This window comes from Zophobas morio, unplaced genomic scaffold (genome assembly GCF_036711695.1).
Source record: "Zophobas morio isolate AGI-343-1 ecotype UQ-CSIRO unplaced genomic scaffold, CSIRO_AGI_Zmor_V1 ptg000407l, whole genome shotgun sequence".
NCBI lineage: Eukaryota > Metazoa > Arthropoda > Insecta > Coleoptera > Tenebrionidae > Zophobas > Zophobas morio.
Window position 1 is genome coordinate 138,375 of NW_026972511.1, and position 20,309 is coordinate 158,683.

The 20,309-nt window shown below is 31.4% G+C and overlaps 1 protein-coding gene across 1 annotated transcript; it reads left to right on the forward strand.

Annotated features, from left to right (window-relative positions):
* The first annotated feature begins 15,003 nt into the window (after positions 1-15,003).
* LOC135120694 (surfeit locus protein 1-like) lies at positions 15,004-18,911 on the forward strand. Its single transcript, XM_064045034.1, has 11 exons — positions 15,004-15,063; positions 15,160-15,194; positions 15,245-15,320; positions 15,554-15,649; positions 16,076-16,187; positions 16,252-16,286; positions 16,979-17,096; positions 18,393-18,445; positions 18,555-18,619; positions 18,679-18,778; positions 18,860-18,911. The coding sequence occupies exons 1-11, from the start codon at positions 15,026-15,028 to the stop codon at positions 18,909-18,911; spliced, it is 780 nt and encodes a 259-aa protein (XP_063901104.1). The 5' UTR covers positions 15,004-15,025.
* The last annotated feature ends 1,398 nt before the right edge of the window (positions 18,912-20,309 follow it).

The window sequence follows — 20,309 nt, forward strand, 5'->3', positions numbered from 1 at the left end:
CTATTAACCAATTTACCCATTAATACGCTTTAGATGTTTATAAAGTGAAGTAAAGGTAGAGCGCTATCTAGTTGTCCGCCCTACAGCAACCTCCGGTTGTCCAAAGACTCATAAGAGTAGAATTTAAGTACTCCGCTATAAAATTCAACCGCAGATAGAATAATCACTAGTATATTACTGTTAAGACGGTACTAATTAGCACTTACTTAATTTGGAGCCGGAGAACCTATAGAAAATACTGACAACTGTATTTTGAATAAAGACCCAAACTAAAAAAGGAACTTCCCGCGAACCATCGGTTTCTTTTAGTGATGACGTTCAAGCCTACTTTGCGTTGAGCAAAGAGTCTCAAGATTACACTCTAGCGGAAGAGATTCTTACTAGGTTCTATTTGTCAGCGGGGATATTGGTAGGTTGTTTCATCTTAAGAGTTCCACTTTAGTAGAACAAAACTAACTCTAAATGATGGTATTTGTCAAACAATAGAGTAAATAAAATATAAATAATATAGAATTACTTGAAGTTAAGTAGAAAAATAGAGTATAACTCTAAATGGAAAGTAACTCTTGTACATCTAAGATAACAAGGTTAGTTAGATTGTTCCCAAAAAAATCGACCTAGGATGAAGGAATTAACACTATTGCCTCAAAAGAAGTTACAATCTCTAAATCACTGTCTAGATCAAACAAATAGTCTACTTCTAGGGTGATAAAGCCATATAGACATCAATCCATTACTTTCTTTGACCCAAGGCATAGAAATAGGTATGGCTACAACATTGCACGTAAGATGATAGCTACATAGCGTTGAGCGAGACAAGATTAGTAAAGACCATAAGATTACTTTCATGAGGACTCGCTGGTAACTAGCTTTTACTTATTCGATTCTATTTTAGTTAGAAAAAAGGTTGTTTTTTTTATCTTGATTATGGCTTGGAGCTTCGGTGACAGTCGAAATTAAGATAACGATTACATCGTCTTAAGCGTAAGGTTATCGTAGCTAACTGTCTTAGAACCTTAGCTACGAAGGGAATTATGTGTATATTAGCCACCCAAGGGAGTAGTAAAGGCTCGTATTTTCAACACTTAGATACAAAATTTCAGCTATTATGCTAGAGAGGGACCAAAAAAGATTGCCAAATGTCTTGCCGACAATGTAGAGCGAAGCGCCCCTCCTCTAGGCGGAGATGCTTCCAAAAGGAATGGAACCATTGACCTCACTGTGAAGAAGTAAAGTTATTCCAGTTATGCACAGAAGCAAATTGCTAATAAACTTCTACTTTCTTAGACAAAATATCTAACTAACACTCTTGAAATGCTAGCTAATTAAGATGTTCTAATAAAGTAGAAAGAAAAAAAAAGGTATAAAAAGAGTATGTTTCTTTCTTTTTTGTTGTCTTTTGTTTGCATGACAACCCATAACTTTGTGGCAAAAAAGGACACTGTGGAGTGGGGAACATAATCACCGCATCTGCGCACATGGCCTACGCACATTACACCCCCGTTTTGCTCTTCGTTTCATTGATATTCCCCACTACCTACACCAGTTGACAAATATTTTTAAATAACTCTGCAGATGTTACCATAATAATAAGCGGCTCATTAAGGGCGCGTAAACTAAAGTGTCTCGGCATAGAGTGCAACGCGGGCGTGAGGGTTCTCGGAGTGGAATATCTCGTATGTATAACGCGCAGAGTAGGGGCGAGGGCAGAGATCCTTGCAAAGCACCAGCTGTCTGGCGACGGTATGTCGACACTCGAAAAGTCCGTCCGCGTTGAAACGCCGCAATTATTCTGTGGAGGGCTAACGGACTACCTAATTTGCGTAGGAGAGCCTCGTGCCATACGCAGTCTAAAGTTTTTTCGTCATCGAGAAATACGACCCCCGTGGATTTCTAAAAATTACGGATCCGAGTTGTCCACTCAACATAGCGCAAAAGTTGTTGTGTCGTCGAGTAACCTCTTCTGGAAATCCAAATTGAAATTCTGTAAGCGCCTTGTGCGTTTCTACGAACGCTTCCCGCCTGCATAGTAGAACCGCCTCCACGGATTTTTTTCACTGCTGAAAGAAAGCTAATGGGGCGATATTTGTTGGGGCTCGCTGAAACCCGCGTAGCCTAAAGTAGCATTAGGACAGTGCCCGTTTTCCATCGCGTTGAGAAGGAGCCAAGCGACAATGCAGAAGTTGCAAGACAGGAGAGATGGTTAATTGCCACCGGCTGCAACTTTTTTAGCATTTCGATGGTAAAACCATCGTGTCGGCTGCTTTCCATCGTGAAAGTGCAGAAACTATATCAGTGATCCATCAAGTGGTCTCGTTTAATTGGAGCGGCTACATGAATCAGGGGATCCTGTGTATCTCGCCTTCGTCCTCAAATGTTAACCAAGTTGGAGATATGCATTGAGGAGCTAGAAGGTCTGCAAAGAGCGTAACCTTGTTTTCGTGGCTTTCCGGCTCTATCACGCCATTATTAAGTGGCGGAGGTGGTATGTGGCAACGGTTTTTAATAGGTTTGACGAAGCGCCAAAAAGGTGGCCGTTCATCCTCGGCCCCTACAGATACGTCCTAAAATTTTGCCTCCCCGCGATGATTGTAAAAAGCGACCAGTTCCTTTCCAATGTGCCGCTGAAGACGGTTTAGAATCAGTTCGTCTTCAGGGTAGAAAATAATAATAATATTCATATTTTATTCCCTTGTTCTAAAAGCTAATTTAACTTTTACTTAAAGGTGTAAAAATATAAAATATACCTCTAGAGACGCATATGGAAAATAGAAAAACAGTCCTGCCCCAACTATTGCTACCAACCATAGAGGAAAAAATAAACTAAATATAACTTTAGTATGTTTTGAGGTGGCCGAAAAATGAGACAATATGACAAACTTCAGAAACACACTTTTTATTTCCTTATATTGAAAAGATTTATGGTGTTAAAATATCTGGCTTAGTTTCGCTAATCAAAATAAAGTTTTTAAAAAAAATAGTTGGATCATCAAATTTTACTATTCTGTGCGTCTTATAAATAGCTTCATTTTTATATTAAATTTCGTAACTTGCTAAAATCTTTAAATTCTTTGGAATGTGTAAGTAGCCAATTATGGTAATTTGTAGTAAATATAAATAAAATTTTGCTTCTTTCTTTTAAATTTTAAAATGTATATAATTTTTTATTTTGGGTGCAACGGGTTATTGAAACAGCAATGGTCTTAATCTATTGTAGCTTTTTTTATATGTGATATAGTTTGGCTGGTTAAGTTTGAAGGGTTTTCGAGCTAAAAAGATTTAAAAAATTCTATCCCTATAAAAATTTTGCTCCCTTTAAAAACATCTTTTTTTGTTTTTGCGTTTTTTCTTATACGTTTATTTATTATGCTTTTTCTATACATGTGCTAATACCACATATATTTATACTAAAATAATTTTTTAATAACAACTATCTTTACTTGTAGCCTATCTTTTAAACAATAGCGCTTAATAGAAACTAGGATTTTGAGTTAACCGGGTGGCTTCACACCCACAGCGTAAACTTCTTTATTTAAAGAGAAGCTGCCACACAAGAAATTAAAAATTTATTGGCCATTTCAAAGGTTTATTAAGAATTTTGGCTAGCCACCCAACTTGTTTTTAAAAACGTAATGACCCACTAAAGAGAAGAAGTAGGCATAAACTAAAGTGGCCTTATTGCTTCATTAATATAAGCTCATTTATTTTTACAAAGCTCTAGCCAAAAATAAACTAAAAATTTAAGTATTATGTGAATTGCCGTCGAACTTGTGCACCCTTATAACGGATTGATCGCACCCAGCTGTAGGGCGAATATTCTCTTGAAGTTGCTATTATTTCGACTATCCACACCTATTGTGAAAATAGATTTGGAAAATCATGCAGATGCATGCTTCTATAGGAATTTTGTTATTTATGATGTAAAAGAATTTAAACAATGCTGGATAATCTTAAATGTATATTTAGAGCGAATACTATCTTTTAAATTACATACTTTTCTTCTTTCCTTAATTTCCTTCTCCCGGTTTTTGCTAGTTTTTTTTAGAACCCATATATTATTTTTAATAGGTTACCAATGACGTTCTATTTTCAACTTTATCTTATTAAAACTCCGCCCCGTTATATGTAATATGTAAATGGAAGTCAGTTAAGAACCGGGAAAACCGGAGTATTTACCTAGGGTCCTACCAGATTAGTATAGATGCTATTAAAGCAATTACTGATACCAATCGTTGCGATAAGAGTAAATTCGGGTTGGCATGGCACGCTAAAAAAGTTCGCGGTTTGAACATATGGAATGTTTATACAACAAATATATTGTTGCCACGGAGTGCAATTTTTTGGATTTATATGAATTTGTGAATATAAAGAAATTGGATGATGAAAATATCAAATAGTAGAGTGGTACAAGGGAATTTTTAAATAAATGTTTAAGACCATGATTCACAGAGCTTAATTACCGGACGTTTTTTTGGGCGGAAGCTCTCACCCTCACGGCGCTAGTTACAAAGTAATTCTGGAAATTTGGAGAAGTTTCATAAAACCATATCCAAAATAGATTCTCTATATATGTTTGGTGCGCCTGTGTTTTAGGCATTAGAGATAAACCCTACTTTAGAAGGAATGCTACTAGATCCTGCTCTAAATACTTTGATGGATTGAGGGGGGGGGACGCACGTATTTATGACGTTTTGACTAATAGATTTATAAAGTAAAGAAGCTTTAATATTATTGATAACAGTTCTGCGGCTAATATTACGGCTCTCGGCCTCTGAATTCTTATTGTCAGCTTAACTCAAGTACTTCTAACGTTATAAAAGCAAACCGGAACAACCCAGTTATTGAAATGACCTTCGACTCCACTCAAGGAGAGAAGAGGGAATGGGAGAAAATGCAAACCACAGAGAAGGGAAGAACAAGTTTCGGATTGGATTCACCCATGAGTCGCTCCTCTTGCAGTTTCATAATTTCCATGGCCCTCCTGACAAGAGGCGAAAACCAAGTTGCAGCTGGGAGGGTCACATACACCGTTATACCTGATGACGGGGGATATTGGAGATACACAAGAAAGTGAAGAAATCCAAGAGTCGAACAATGGCAACGTTGCTATTGTCTAGTGTTTAAAACACCTCAGGGAGCTATGACCTCTAAAGAATGTAAGCCTACGTAGTTAAATCGGTAGAGCATTACTAATCCACAGTAAATTGAATATTTGTGTAATTGTATAAAAAAAAAGGTATATTAAATATAAGAGTTATTTAATCAGGTGCAATGCGTATAAATAAAAATAATGTGGTGTAATACGAATCACAAAGAAAATAAATGAAAGCAAAGAATGCTTCATTGACCGTTTCCGGTCTGTATTTATACCTTAACAAAAGCTCAAAAAATGTTTTTATACTTGTATTATAAATTTAATTGAACCAAGAATAATTTTATAAAATTTTACTTGTTTAGTTTCTATTTAATAAATAAAGTGGATTAATTATTTTGTATGTAGTAGGAACTTTAATTTCTCTTTTTCTTGTATTTTATTGGCTGTTTCTCAGGTAGATGACTGGTTTACTCACGGCCATTTTTCCTTCAAAAATAAGGGGGTTTAAGTCTAGTGCTTGTTTGCATATTTAGGTTTCTTCATTTGCGTCTTGTATATTTGTAGTTTAATGGCTAGTGTTTTTTATTTTTATGTTTTATATTATTTATTTTTTGTTCTATATCCTGTGTTTATGTTTTATATTTCTTTTTTATGTTTTTCTTTTAGTGTTTTGTGTTTTCATAATTTTTTTTTTCGTATTTCGTGCTTTGAACTGTGTTCTAAATGTTTTTCGTATACTTTGATGTTCAGTATTTTTTTTTGTTATAGTATACCAAACTGGTAAGCAGGCCTATATATGGTCATTGTTTAAACCTGGAGGATGTGCGACGATCGAATTCGAACGCAGATTTTTAATATTGGACATTCTATGTTGTTTATTTATGCTGTCAAAGAGTTAAAACAATGAGGGATAATTTGATTAAATATATCTTTAAAGCATATAATAATTTTTAGATAAACACTCTTATTACTTCGTTTTTCCTTCTTCTCCTTTTTTGCTTGTTTTTTTCGTGTACATGCGTATATTTTTAATTTTTAAAGGCTCTATATATATTTTTTTAAGCTTACCTTTCCTATTGTAGTAGGCCGAGCCAAAAATAAATAAAAAAAGTATTAATCTAACCTAAGACCAAGTTTAACTGTTTAAATAAGCTCCAAGTGTTATTATTTCCCTTTGAATTCCTAATGTAGTTTTTTTGTTTACTTGTTTATGTTTTTTTTTCGGTTTTCGGTTTTGGTTTGAGTTTAATAGATTACTAAGCCCTGAAGATAGCAATGAATAGCTCCAAATAGGGAAAAATCCCAGTGCACTGGCGAAGAGCACTTCAACCTTTCGATTTGAGAAGTCAAAATTCTAGGAACATGCATAGTACGACTGCGGGTGACCAGGAGGCAACCACGTTTTGCCTACCTCCCCCTAGAAAATCAAAGTAGTCAGGTACTTCCCCTGGGGATATACAGGAACTTGCACTCGAATTATTGAGCACTGTCAAAGTTATTATTTTACATTTTATTGGGTGCAAGTATATATATATGGTCCGCTTGTGCAAAAATCGTACACTTTTTTGGTTAAATGCTCTAATTAATTACTATCTATAGCCTTCTAATCTAATCAATAAATTTACAAGAGATTTAAGCCTTCAAGATTGCTTAACCGAGGAACCCTCAAAACTTCAACTGTGTAAATAGATTCAGACAATAGGGATCCTCTCCTTTGGAAGAGGAGCTCATATGGAGAGATCTGGCTAGCAGTGGTGTTGGTTGGTATCTCCAGACGGTGGTCTTTATCGATCCCCCCCCACCATACTAGGCCGAATGGCGGGAGTTCTGACCCGATAATTTACGCTTTTTTAGTCCTTCGAAACGGTCATTACGACTCTCTAAAGAGCGTGCACTGGTGGGCGCTAGTGCCCTAACCCCTGCAGAAGGGAGGCCTACAGATTAAGCGGCTTAAGATATTAAGAAGACCGGCCATAGTATGCCGGTGCTAAAAAAAAAAAGATTCGGAATTTGGGCATTTTCTTCTTTCTTTGTAATGTAAAATAATTTTAACAAATGCCGTATAATATTGAATTATATATAAAGCAAATACTGACTATTCAAATAAAAAAAACTCTACTGTTTTTCTTCGTTTTTTCTTCCTTTGTTTTTTTAGTCTTATTCGTGTTCTTATGCGTATTTCATATTTATATATACTTTATATTTTAATATTAACCTTCTAAGCTGAACAAAATCTTCAGAAAAGTGTTTTAAAATATAAAGAATCGTAGTTCAAAAGGTAAAGGCTTAGCATCACTTACCACACACCAGAAAAAACTTCGTTATACTTATTTAATAAGAATTCTGTTCTTACAGTTTGTTGGAGTTTACTGTGATGAATTACGTATCCAAGTGATACATTACCGTGCGCTACCACGCGACTTTCTTCCTGAGGTACAATACCCTTTCTTGAAAATATTTGCGATGATAACGAGAAGTTCGACACCTTTGTTTAACGTTTATCACTGCAGTTCTTATACCTACTTAAGCCGTAAGGATGTTAGTAGGTGAAAAAAGGCGGTTTTCAATTTGTTAAATGTAGTCTTAACTGACGAAATCAAGTCATTTTATGACAACGTTAGCATAGGGGGGGCTTTGGCATAGCCAATAAATATGTCGGTGCTTTCTTAAAATCCTAAATTTGTCACGTTTCGAATTGGACGTTAGAATATTAGATTCTACCAAAACCTAAAGAACTAAGGGTTTCAAAGGGATTGCACCTTTATTTAAGTCATAAATTTATATAAATTTTTTTAAACGTGAAGCTTAAAAAACGCATTCAAATATCTCCTCTAAAACTTATAAATTTTTACACTAGTAACTAACAATTTAACAAATAACTGGTAGAGAACAGCAAGATGCGCCTTCCTTAACGACGACTGTTCAGAGATGACAAACTGTACTAATTAACTTACCTGTTGCCCTCGATAACTTAAAAATTTTAGGCGAATGTATGGTGACTTTCATTGTATCACTAACAGTATACAAATAATAAATAAAAATAGCAAATATATCAAACGCAAATAATACAAAACACTCAAATATAAAACAAAATATATAAAATATAATACAAAAAATGCAGAACATAAAACCAAAGATCATAACAAGAACAGACCAAATAAATTCCCTTAATTATTGAGAAATTTAAATTTAATCAGCTATTACGACCAATTGGAAAGTTACAGAAAACCTAATTAAAAACTAATTTTTTGTGATTGATAGGTAGATGGAAATACCTTTATCCTTTCGTATAGTTTATATGCGATTACAAATTTCAATGTCAGAGGAAAATCTACTAATAGAAAATAGTTCATAGGTAAAGCAGCCACGGCCTCTGAGATGGCTGACAATTGAGTCACGCGTAGGGCCTAACAAGGTTACTAAGGTTTAATTTAATTTGTTAATTTTTCTTTCTACTTTAGTCGAATATTTAATTAGCTAACATTTCTAGACTTTTAGTTAGTAATCTTTTTCTACTAAAGTAGAACTTTTATCATTTTACCATAGTTAACAGCTAGACTGCTACTCTTTTTAGCAACAACCTTAGCCTTTTGTAGTAATCTAATGCTTCTTTCCGAGAGTTTACGAGTGGTTGATAGAACTAAACAGTGATTAACTTTGTTCAAGTTCATTGAGGGGACTTTAGCTTTACATTTGTATATATACATTTGAAGCTCCCTCTAACAGATTTATATGCATCTTTAAAGAAACATTTTAGTGCTATTACCTAGCTAAAACGCTAGAACTTTGCTTATAACAAAGGTGTCAAAACCTGAGGTAAGTTACGTATATTCTGTATTCTATCTCACACAGCTAGAAGAGTTACATATAAATGTGACTAAAACAACACTAATTTTAGCACGGTTTATCAAAATGTCTCTGAAATAATGTCATTGAACTAACTTTACTAAAAAGTGTTGGCGCTTTAAACCTAGTCATTGTCTCAATTTAAATTAACTTAATGAACTTAAAATATCACAATTAACTTTAATAACTTAATAAAACTATAGTATGTCCTAAAGTTTGCTACCATTGAAAATTTAAGAACTTTGGCACAAGTTTACGATTGTTAAAAATTTAAAAAAGTTAGGCGCTAGCGGTCACAGGCAATTATATCAATAAAAAGATGAAAAACCGTGCATACTAAAGAAAAAAGGTCAACAGTATAAAACCTTAACAGCATAAGAATAATGTAGAAGCGCCTAGGCTTCCTTCTTTTAGATTTGACTAAAAAATTAAACTATTGTAGTTGTTATAGCGCCTTGCGTAATTATTATAAGTGATAAGATCTATCTCTTTACACAAACGGCTCATTGGTTCAATAATCAAATACACAATGATTATGGTCATTCATTTTCGGGCCCTAGTTGTAGCTGACTTCTTAGCATTTTTAACAGTGCTAACTTTGTCTGTAGTGAGGCATCTGTCATGTACTTGATAAGTAATGCCACAATCCTGGCTGAGGAGTAAAACTTGATAAATTAATATAATATGCCTACATGAAATCAATGATAACTTTTTAGTCCTCTCAATAGTTACTTTTTCGAGCTATCTTAGGTTGACTTTAAGCTTGATAAAATCCTATAATGCGCTTTACTTTACTTTAATTTTAATATTCGGAGCTTTGATCTCGGAAGGCGCCCTTATCGCGATCTCCTTTATATAAGGGGCCATAATGTAATAAACTCTTTTTAGCTCTGATGTCGTCAATTAAATCGGGTTGTTACCGAATACTATTTACTTGTTTTATTCGGTGTTGTAGTTTGACTGCTAAAGCTTTATCGAAGAATCTAGTTCAAACCTAACTAACACCTTGGAAGTTGTTTGTGCTAATACCTAAAAACTTGTCGCAATCTTTTATCTTTCTCTGGTATTGGCAATATTTTGTTAACATATAAACTTTTTCATGATTTAGTGCTATTACCCATAATAATTAAGCACAAGAATCACCATATACTAAGAGAAATGCGTTTTATCGTCTCTTGTTGCTTGCGCGTGGTCTGTGCGCTATTTTAACTTTTACCTTTTTAACTTTTGTGAGGGATTCGCGTCGGCAAATTTAACATGACTGTGAGTGCAGAAAGTTAGTCCTTTGTTATTTGGTAGTTTAACACATTGGCGACTGCATAGTTTGGGCTCTTTGTGGGAGCGCTATGTCGAACGATTAGCTTCGGGTCCTAGACTGTTTGCTCTAATCTTGTGAGATTTCGTCAAATTTTTGTACACACTTCATTGGGCGTAAAGATTACAGTTCCGTCTCCAGGCTCATGTCGTACAAGCGGTAGGAAAAGATTAGCCCCTATATATAAAATTCGCTCTTCGCTTCGGTGTTAGTTCTCGCGGGCACCGGTTGGCTACGGTCTAGGGTGCTCGAAAGGTGACCATCCTAAGATGGAATAACTTGCGAATGGAGGCATAACAATTTCCGGGCCATGTCTCCCCTTACTTTCCAAAGGGGTCTGCTTTGATGTTACTGTACACTACAAAACATCATTTTGACACAAACGCTAATGGAACGTGGTTATGGTACCTTCCTATAGATCGCACTGAGCTGAGGGTTGCACGTTGCTTAGGAGGGTTCTAGAGTTGCGAGTGACGCACGGCGGAAAACAGTTTCTTTTAATGGTAAAAACTCCTAGCCGGCTTAGCTCATTGGCAAGTGTTATCTTCCTTGTAACACTCGATCATTCGTTATTACTATTATACTAGTTCCTTCCGATTCGGTAGCTAGACTTGTTTGAATGGACTGTTAGCTATGTTGCTTAGAAGTTAACTAACCCACAAAGAGATCACAACTCTTCCATTTAATTATATAAAGCTACGCGTTGAGTACTAACATTGCCCCCTAAAGCTGTTCTTTGTAACATGCCTAGGAAGAGCTATGGAAATCAATATTTGCACTATTTAACACATTGATGAAAGCAGCTAAGTTATGCGGAAAACTATTGTATAGTAGCGAATAGGTGCGGCCGAACGCGTTAAGAAGCATTGCAGGATGAATGACGTTTACCCAGGATTATTTTCTCCTGGACCGCTGGCTCGGTTGGATTCTTCTCTCTGACCTGGCTGCCGGTGCGTAACTCCGCTATAAAAGTTTAGTTACTATATAGACCTAGGTGCTAGTACTATATATATGCAGCGGATCCAACCTTTTCACTTACAAGCTTGTAATCATAACTAATGAGCAACAGGGGATGAACAACAAAGAGTATTGGGTTACGTTCAACAGTGGCCATCAAAGTTATCATATATAGGAGTAGTAGATTTAAGAAGTTCAGCTAAGGCAGATATATATATACCTGTGTTGCGCGCTCTGAAGACAGCTTTAATCGTTAAAAAAGAGTGCTAGGCAGTCTAATAATCTTTTCTCCTTTTATTACTGTTATTTTATACAGCGCTATGAATTAATCGTTAGATCTACGCGATAAAAGAAGTCGAATTGGCAATGAATACAATTTCAAATCGTAAATCGGTTCAGTAAATACGTCTCCTTTCAATACGCATATACTCAAATTATTTTAAACATATACCTTATATATTTTAATATTTTACATATCCTAATAAGTTATACGTACTCATAATATATTTTTATATACTCATTGGATTTTTTATATCTCTTTTATTAATTTTTGAGATTTGTGTTTCATCTAATATGAATTATACCCTGTATTTAGTCCTTTTCTTTTTTTTCATATCAAGATAAAATATTTCTTATTGCGCAAGCAGTACACTACGTTATTTCCTACTTTCACTAAATACTTAAGCATTTTTTTCTTTTTTTTAATACTTTATAATAAATTTTGACTTCTCTGTATGAACTATATTATACCAGTTATCTTTAGGATTAACTCGTATATAGCGTAGTTGAATATTTATAAATGTTTTAGAAATTATAATTTGAAATGAAAACACCTAAAATTTGTTTTTTTTGTTAAAAGAGGATACTCTTGCTAAAGTTTGCAGATCAAATAGTTTTGTTGATTGTATACGCATTTATTTATAGTATTGTTCTATTATTTAGCTGCATAAAATTAATGAAATTTTACTGTTATATATTTGTTTTTTAGGTCGATTTATATATATTCTATTTATTTTTTTAGGAATCATTTTTGCACATATTGTTTTCTTTGCGGGCGTGTTTCTGCTGTCTCGAGTTCGGCTTGCGTTTCCCTTACTCGCGGGTGCCACTCTGAAAATTCTTGATTTTAGTTAATCTTAGACTGATCGAAATAATTTCATTTTTTTTGTTAAAATTTGGCTATGTTTGAGTCCTCAGCTTTAATATTATTCCTTTTACACTTTATTCTCGGCTATACTGGCTTATTCTCTTCCGTATTTTACGCTTACATCGCTAATAAAGGGATGATCTCGTTTAGTAAAAGCCAAAAAGAATTAAGTACTCTTTACTTTTTTATTTAACACAACAAAAAATTGGTTTATTTATATAATTTAATCTACGCCTCTATTAGTTTTCGCGTAAGTAATAATAGAAATTAATTCAAAGAATGTCCCTATAGTGTTTTAAGAATGAATGACTTACATTTACCAGTTAGCTAGTAGCACGAACATTTAAAAAATTATAATAATTGCTATAACTGTGATGCTCGTTAGATATTTTAGGTGCTTTCTTTTTCGATGAACTAGACTTAAAAAACGCTGCTGTAAATCAATGTTTAAGAAGAATGTAAATATTTATTGGATTTTATAGGGATTTTACTTTATTTCAAGTACAGCTATACATATTTTACACGATAGACTTCATTTTAACATGACTTATCAAGTAACTACCTTGTGAGAAGTTTATTAGGGATGAGTTTACGTCGGTAACTATTATTATAAAATAATTACCTCTAGCTAATAAGGCGAATTCCAGCACTACAACATCTTGAAAATTAGAGTAAAATCCTAAAAAGCTAAGCACATAACCTTTTATTATTAAAGATGGAACTTATTACTCTTAACGGTTTACACTTTGCAAGTACTATATATATAGTGTCTAAATATGTACTAATATTTATAATTAAACGTTTTTTGTTGCATGCTTTCCCTAAAACATACTGAAATAACACAGAATTTTAGGGAGTTTAGCGAAAGTCACTTTTAGTAAAATACATGAAACCTTTAGCAAAGGCATTAGTTTCTAAGATTCTTTCACTTTTACTAAAAAAAATATATATTTAACGACAATATCTGTCCTAACATTATTTAAGGAAAGTTACAGAATCGTGACTGTATACATATAAAACAGAGATGTATACGTGATTCAAGAGCTTGGAGCGTTAATGATTACTCCAGAACTAAAATTAACTTTATAATTACATAAATTAGATTGTGCCTTTTTAGATGGGCAAAAACTTTATATCGTTCAGCTGATTTAACGCAACTAATAAATGTTTGATCCGCTTGCTCCTTGTAGGTTACGTAAATACGTTCAAGCCTTGGACTTTATAGAAGTTACAAAGCTACAAGAAACGAATTTAACATTATTATCCGTTATTGCCATATTTTTGGTTATAAATTTCTGGTCTACTATTAATAACCAACTTAGATTAAATCTTTTTTCTATATATACTGTTCTTACACCAGTATATACGATCACGTACTTTTTCAAATAAATTATTTGTCTTTAGTAAATTAAAAACCACTCTTAAAGCCAAAAATTGGTGACTGCCCTGCAATTCCTTTTTTTTTTTGAGGGCCCAACTTACAAAAAGAATTATTAGAAAGCAATAAAAACAGGTTTCTATACTCTACAACTACACAATAAGTTAAGCAACGACAAAAGTGATACCATATTCTAATGATTGCAATCTCCTGTTTACTGGATTAATAAATTGTTCTAACAGTTATGTATAAAAAAATATGTTAAGTCGAGACCAAAAAGCCTTTTTAAGAAACAAAAACAATTAAAATTAAGTTAAAGAACACGTAATAAATAGAATTCAATAATTATTGTAAATGAGTTGTCGCTTTAAGTAAAAAAAAGTATGCAGTGAAAATTATATTGAATTAATCTAAAATTCCTAAAGTATCATATTTACATAAGTAACAATTGATGCATAAGCAGATACTATGAACAATAGAGCTACTAATTCATATAGGATTGCTCATTAAAATTAATATACAAGTTGTAATGTATAAATTATATCCTTAATTTGTTAAAAAATCACTGCATAGTAGTTAAAGCAGCTAATTACTTTTAAGCAAATAGATAAGCCCCCAAATATTTGTAAAAGATTATCGATCTTATAACAAGTAAACTTTTTAGAGTTAGTCAAGGTTTAGGGGAAACTATCTTGTTGTTCTATGATAAATAAATGATAAAAGCTACTCTGCATATCTTTTTTGCAACAAAAAAAGTATTTATTACAGCAAAAACAATTATAAAAATGAAATAACGATATAGCGTAAAGTACAAGAGATATAATAGTACAAGTTAAATTTTGAGCGCGTGTACCGATTAATCTAGAAATGTAAACAATACTTATGTTACATGAAATCGTGAAACAAATTTTCTTTTTCTGAACTTATTTAGACCAAAAGTCATTATTATTTCTCCAAGTATACCGCCTTCTACACCTATTTAGCACAATCAGATAATGATACCTCTTGAAAATATGCTTATTACTCATCCTTAAGCTATAATTTTTTGCCTGTGACCTCCTTTTCGCTCCGCAATATAATACTGCCGTACGGGTTCTGTTGCTACTATCAAAATAGTCGATTGTCCTTTCAGTGTTTACTGTTTGTACAAGAGCGAAATTTATTGACATACTATAGTTTTTAGTTCACTTTTTTATAATAGAGAAAAAAAATTTATTTTTTGAATTTTATGTGCATTTGTAAAAAATTTACTTGAAGTATTAACAGCTTAAAGCCCTTCAGCTTTGTATGTTTAACTTATTTACTTCCAGACTTGTCACTTCGAGGTTACTTTCAATATCTCACTTTATATTATACAGTTCAATTCTTTTTCTCTAATTTTTTTTTAAATTTTTTCCTTTGTAAGCTATTTATTAATTTAGGCAAGTCTTTCAAATTAGGAGGGTAAATACACCGAGTAAGATTATATAAATTGCTCTATGATTTCACTCATTTGTCGTCTTTTAGCCGTTCGCCCAAGAAAGCTCGGAACACTTAGCTGTGGTCAACTTGCTTTTGTACTTATTCCTTTAACTTCATTTGGGTATAGTTTGTATACTTTTTTATTGTTATATTGAAATTTCCATTTGATTCACTTTAATATTACACATCTCTATCCCTCTATAGCATTTTTAAACCCTAAATTATTACGCATTTATCTATTTTATAACTTAACAAGTTTTTATTACTATTGACTTGTTCCCTCTAAAAAATTGGCTTATTTCTATATAACTCTTTTTACTTATTGTAACTATTGTGTTTTGTTACTACTATCAGTCTTGGATTTTGGCAAGTCAAAAGATGGCTTTGGAAGAAGCAGATTCGTGAAGCCATTCAGAATCACGCTTTTTCTGCGCCCGTCCCTTTTAACTTGTACGTATTTGCCTAATATAACAATTTTTGTTATAGATGTATAAAAGTATTTACGTGTAATTGACCAAAAAAATCAATTTTTTATCTTATAAGTTTGTTATAAAAATAAAAGGTTTTGTTCTATAAGTACTAATGCTCTCAGTTTTCTGAGTTCAGCTGTGCAGATTCCTTGTTTTGGTAAAACGGGATAGTTATATTTAAAAAGTTATTTCCGTCCTCCTTCCCCAATATTAGGCTGTTTTCTTTTTTTTTTGGCGGCATCACATTTATTTGATAATATATATAAACCTTTTCAGCATTGTGCAATTTGAAATTGTTAATTTGTAAACACGAAGTTTAATTTATTTTTAATTTCCTCCCTTTCAGTTTTTATTAACTTTGCTTTTCTAGATTTCTTTATTTATATTTTATTTTACGTACTTTTAGAAACGAAAAACAAAGTACTTATACGAAAGTGACTTTTTCTGGTGAACTTGTTGTTAATAAGGAGTTTCATATTTTTTCACGTAGAAATCCACAAAACGAATCTGAAGTTGGAGTTAGTCCTTCATTACTATGTTGCTATTGCTATGCTTTGCTAGTTGTGTTTATTTTATAAATAGATCCACGTGATCTCCCCCTTTATTCTGGACTCCGGGTAACGTTTTTGAACTCTTTCAAAAGTTACACATTATTTGTTTAAGACTTTTAAATTCTATAAGCGATTTACTCTTTTTTAAATATTTCATAATTTTTACCTTAAATTTCACTTACAACTTAAATCAAACTTTTTACTTGTTTTTTTTTTCATTCATTTCTAGTGAACTTTTTGGTCTTTCAAATTTAATACATTATTATATAGGTAAATATATTAGATTATATTATATTAGATTATATTATATTAAGTAAATTGTTGCTGATTTAGGATTATTTACTTTTCTTTTTCGTACCTTCTACTATGTAAGTTTTAAAATTGAAATTTTATTAAAAAATAAGATAATTAAAGGCTTTGATACCTTTTGATTTCTTTTCTTAAATTTATTTTTTTTAAGCGTATAAAAGTTGTTTAGTTTACTTTATATTTTTTCATATTTTATAGTATATTTATAAGAGTAATTATAAAATTCCACTCTTAATTTTCTTATTATCATCATTTTAACGCAAGAGCAGAAGATTAGTTAAAAAATAAAAAAAAATTTATAACACGCAATGGTTTACAACTTTTAAACCTTCTATACTGAACGAGAAAAACTTAATAGTAACGCTGTAATAACTTTATATAGAGAACTACTTTATTGTAGAAGAATTATTAGTAATTTTAGTAATTTTATTAATATATATTAAACGCAGAGAAACCATATTAGTTAATCGAGGCTTTTTACCTTATAACCTTAGAAATAGCAAAGGAAGAACGGAGGATACAGTAAAGGAGAGACGGTCTTTTGTTGGCTATCTTGTTCAAGGCGAAGTATATCCTTTTTACGTTATTTTATTTTTCAATCATTGTAATATTTATTATTAAGTTATAATACTTATTGTTATATAAAAGTTTTTTGATTTATTTATTTTTGGTTGGCCATTATTATGTTTATATTTATTTAATTATATTTTTCTCACGTAAAATCTCCATTGCTTGTATTTTACTTTATTTTAAGTTTCTAATGAATATTCACCAAGTTTGCAACTAAAGATTCTCGAAAAGAACATTCTACAACTTCTTATTCGAGTATATGGACATGTTATAAGTTTTCAATGGGCATCTTATAAGTTATATAAAATATATTTACTGTTTTACCCTTTTCCTGGTATTTATTAAGAAGAATGCAGCATTTTAAAGGCCCTTTTTATTAAATATTTTGCTATTAGAAAAGTTTATATATGGCATAATAATTTATTGAAAATATTTGAATGTTGAAGTTTTAGTTTAATTTTTTTCATTCCTTTTATTATTTTCATATTTTATAATTAAACATTGTTAATTTTGAAAGTTAAAGTACTCATAATAATTGTTGTTAAATTGAGTTTAATAATTGTTGTGCATAATTTCCAACTAATAAGTAAAGCATGTTGAAAAATTATTTAATGAATTTATGTATATATCTTTCTCTACTATTAATTAGTGGGAAGCTAGCGTATTATTATTGTTAACGCTTTATCTTAGCTGAAATCATAAATTTTTTTTATTTATGCCTTACATCAACTATTTATTTTTTGTTTTTTTTTAGTTAACATAACTTTTTGATTTTTTCCTTGCTATTTTTTCAATTTTTTAATTTTATTTTACTATAGTTTGGAGAATATAGGATTATAATATTTTATAAACCTCTGATTACTCATTTAAAGTAACAGTCTTTACATAAATATATTTTAAGTGAGTTATACTGCTACACACACATTTCTTTTTGGTTGATCACAAGCCTTTAAACTTTGTAACGAGCGGCATTGTAAACTTTATAGTGGAAATGATGCTTTAATTATAGAAACACATTTTAAATATAAATTTGAAGATTATGTTGTAACAAAAAAAAATTTGTAATAATTTTTAAAATATAAGAAAGAAGTTAGATTAAATCCAACTAATTATAAAATAAGTATTGAAAATTTACCTTTTTCCTCCCCGACTTAAGTCACCATAAAAACTATTATTACCGTATACTCCAAAGCGTTTAAAAATTATATATATTCTGTTTCCAATATTACTATATTGATGCATTATATTTCTTTCTAAAGGTAAATTTTAATAGCTTGTTTAAAACTTTAATAGAAACCGGGCTTTTTTACTTATGCCAATGCCGCAAACAAAAACGAATGGCATTGGTATATATATATCTAACGCTTTTTGCTTAAACAGCTATAAATGTCTGCGTATTGTGTAATTTAATAAATTATTATTTTTATTACTGCTATTATTATTGTCACCTTGCAGGATTGATTTGGAAGCTTTATCAAAACTGTCAAACACTTTACCTGTTCTCGTGGATCTTTCTTCTGGTTACTTTAATAAATATTATACTTTAATATAGTTGATTATATTTATTTAAATATTTTAGAATGTACGCCCAAAACGTCCACCGGAAACCTTTTATTTCCCTTAGCGGGATCCACAAATCTCAATCCTCCCAATAATCATTTAATCTATATATTAACTTGGTTATTAATACTTCTTCTTGTAGTTCTGTTCTTATCATTGCTATATATATATTATTAATAACAATATCTTATTTTTTGCAGGTTTTCAATAGGCTCATTAACTTCATACATGTTTAAGAAGTTAATATTATAAATTAATTGCATTTCCTTGATTTTCGTGAATAATATAAAAACTGCTGTGCTGACTTTAGCTTGTAGGTTACATTTTATCTATGATTTTAAGTTTGCTAAGTTTGAGAATTAATCAGAAAGACCTTTTTTTAATAAATTTAAATTTGCTACTTTATTTTCTTTTTATTACTAGTTATAGGTTATTGTAACAATATCAAGCTATATATATTAAAGCGTTAATAGTTGAAAATTGGAATATTAAGTATTAATAACTTTGTATCGCACTATTTTGGCTCCTTTATATAAATAAAGTTATCTTCAGTTTTGTCGGTCCTTTGAAATTCCAAAAAAAAATGGAATTTAACGTTTAAGTAAATCTTAGTATTTTTAAATAGTCACCATTATTTTTGTTGGGAAAAAGATTTATTGTAAATCGATTTACTACTTTTTTTATTACTATATCTTGTAGGAAGAATTTATAAGTTCGAAAAATATTTTAGATATTGTAAAGTTTAATCTTTTAAGGGCCACTCTGCTAACTTTAATATTTCTTTAACTTTTAACTTAAAAGTTAGAAAGAAAAGTTCTTCAAAAAACTTTTAGTAATATTAAAGGAAGTAATTATAATAATAAAAATAGTAATAATAGAAATAATAATAAAACTAAAAGTAGTTACTATTTACCTCACAAACCTTAACGTGTTGAAATACTTTCTAATGTTAACTTCGAATTATAAAAAATAATTTTAAAGTGTTTTTAATAGAGCAAAACTTTATAACCACATGCTTCCTTTGTTCACGTTTAAATTTATATTCTCTCAGCTTTTTCAATGGACAGTTTTATTAAAAGGCGATAATCTCTAATATGAGAGTATAATTTTTTTTAGTCACTTTACATTTTATGATGTACTAACGTTTTTATTATTTTTATCAGCCTTCGTCAAAATAGTATATATAATTTTTGTTACGCAACTTTTATGCACTTAAGAAGTTAACATACACTACATGCACTATGAAAGGGCCCCCTTTTCGGATTATCTTTTTTTTTAAACTTAAAGTTTCTCACTTTGGTTAACCTTTTGTCTTTATAAAACTTTAACAAAAATGCAGGTTATTTAAGATCGCATTAACTTGTTATGCGCTTGTACAAACGCTGTTGGAAATGTAAATCAAAAAATTAAGATTTTTCTCTTTGTCTTATGGCTTGGCGTATAGAGATGCTCTTTTTTTTTAATATATAGCAAGTTTATAGTCTGTCAATCCAATAGTTGCACTGTTTTGAAGGTTAGAGAGCTTATATGCCAACCATTCTACTTTTTCTTCCTTTTATTGTTTCCTTTATAATTTCTAAGTTTTGGAGAGTCTTTCGCTTAAACTTTATGGGTAAAGGGATTTTATAAATCCATAGTAGCGGTTGTTGA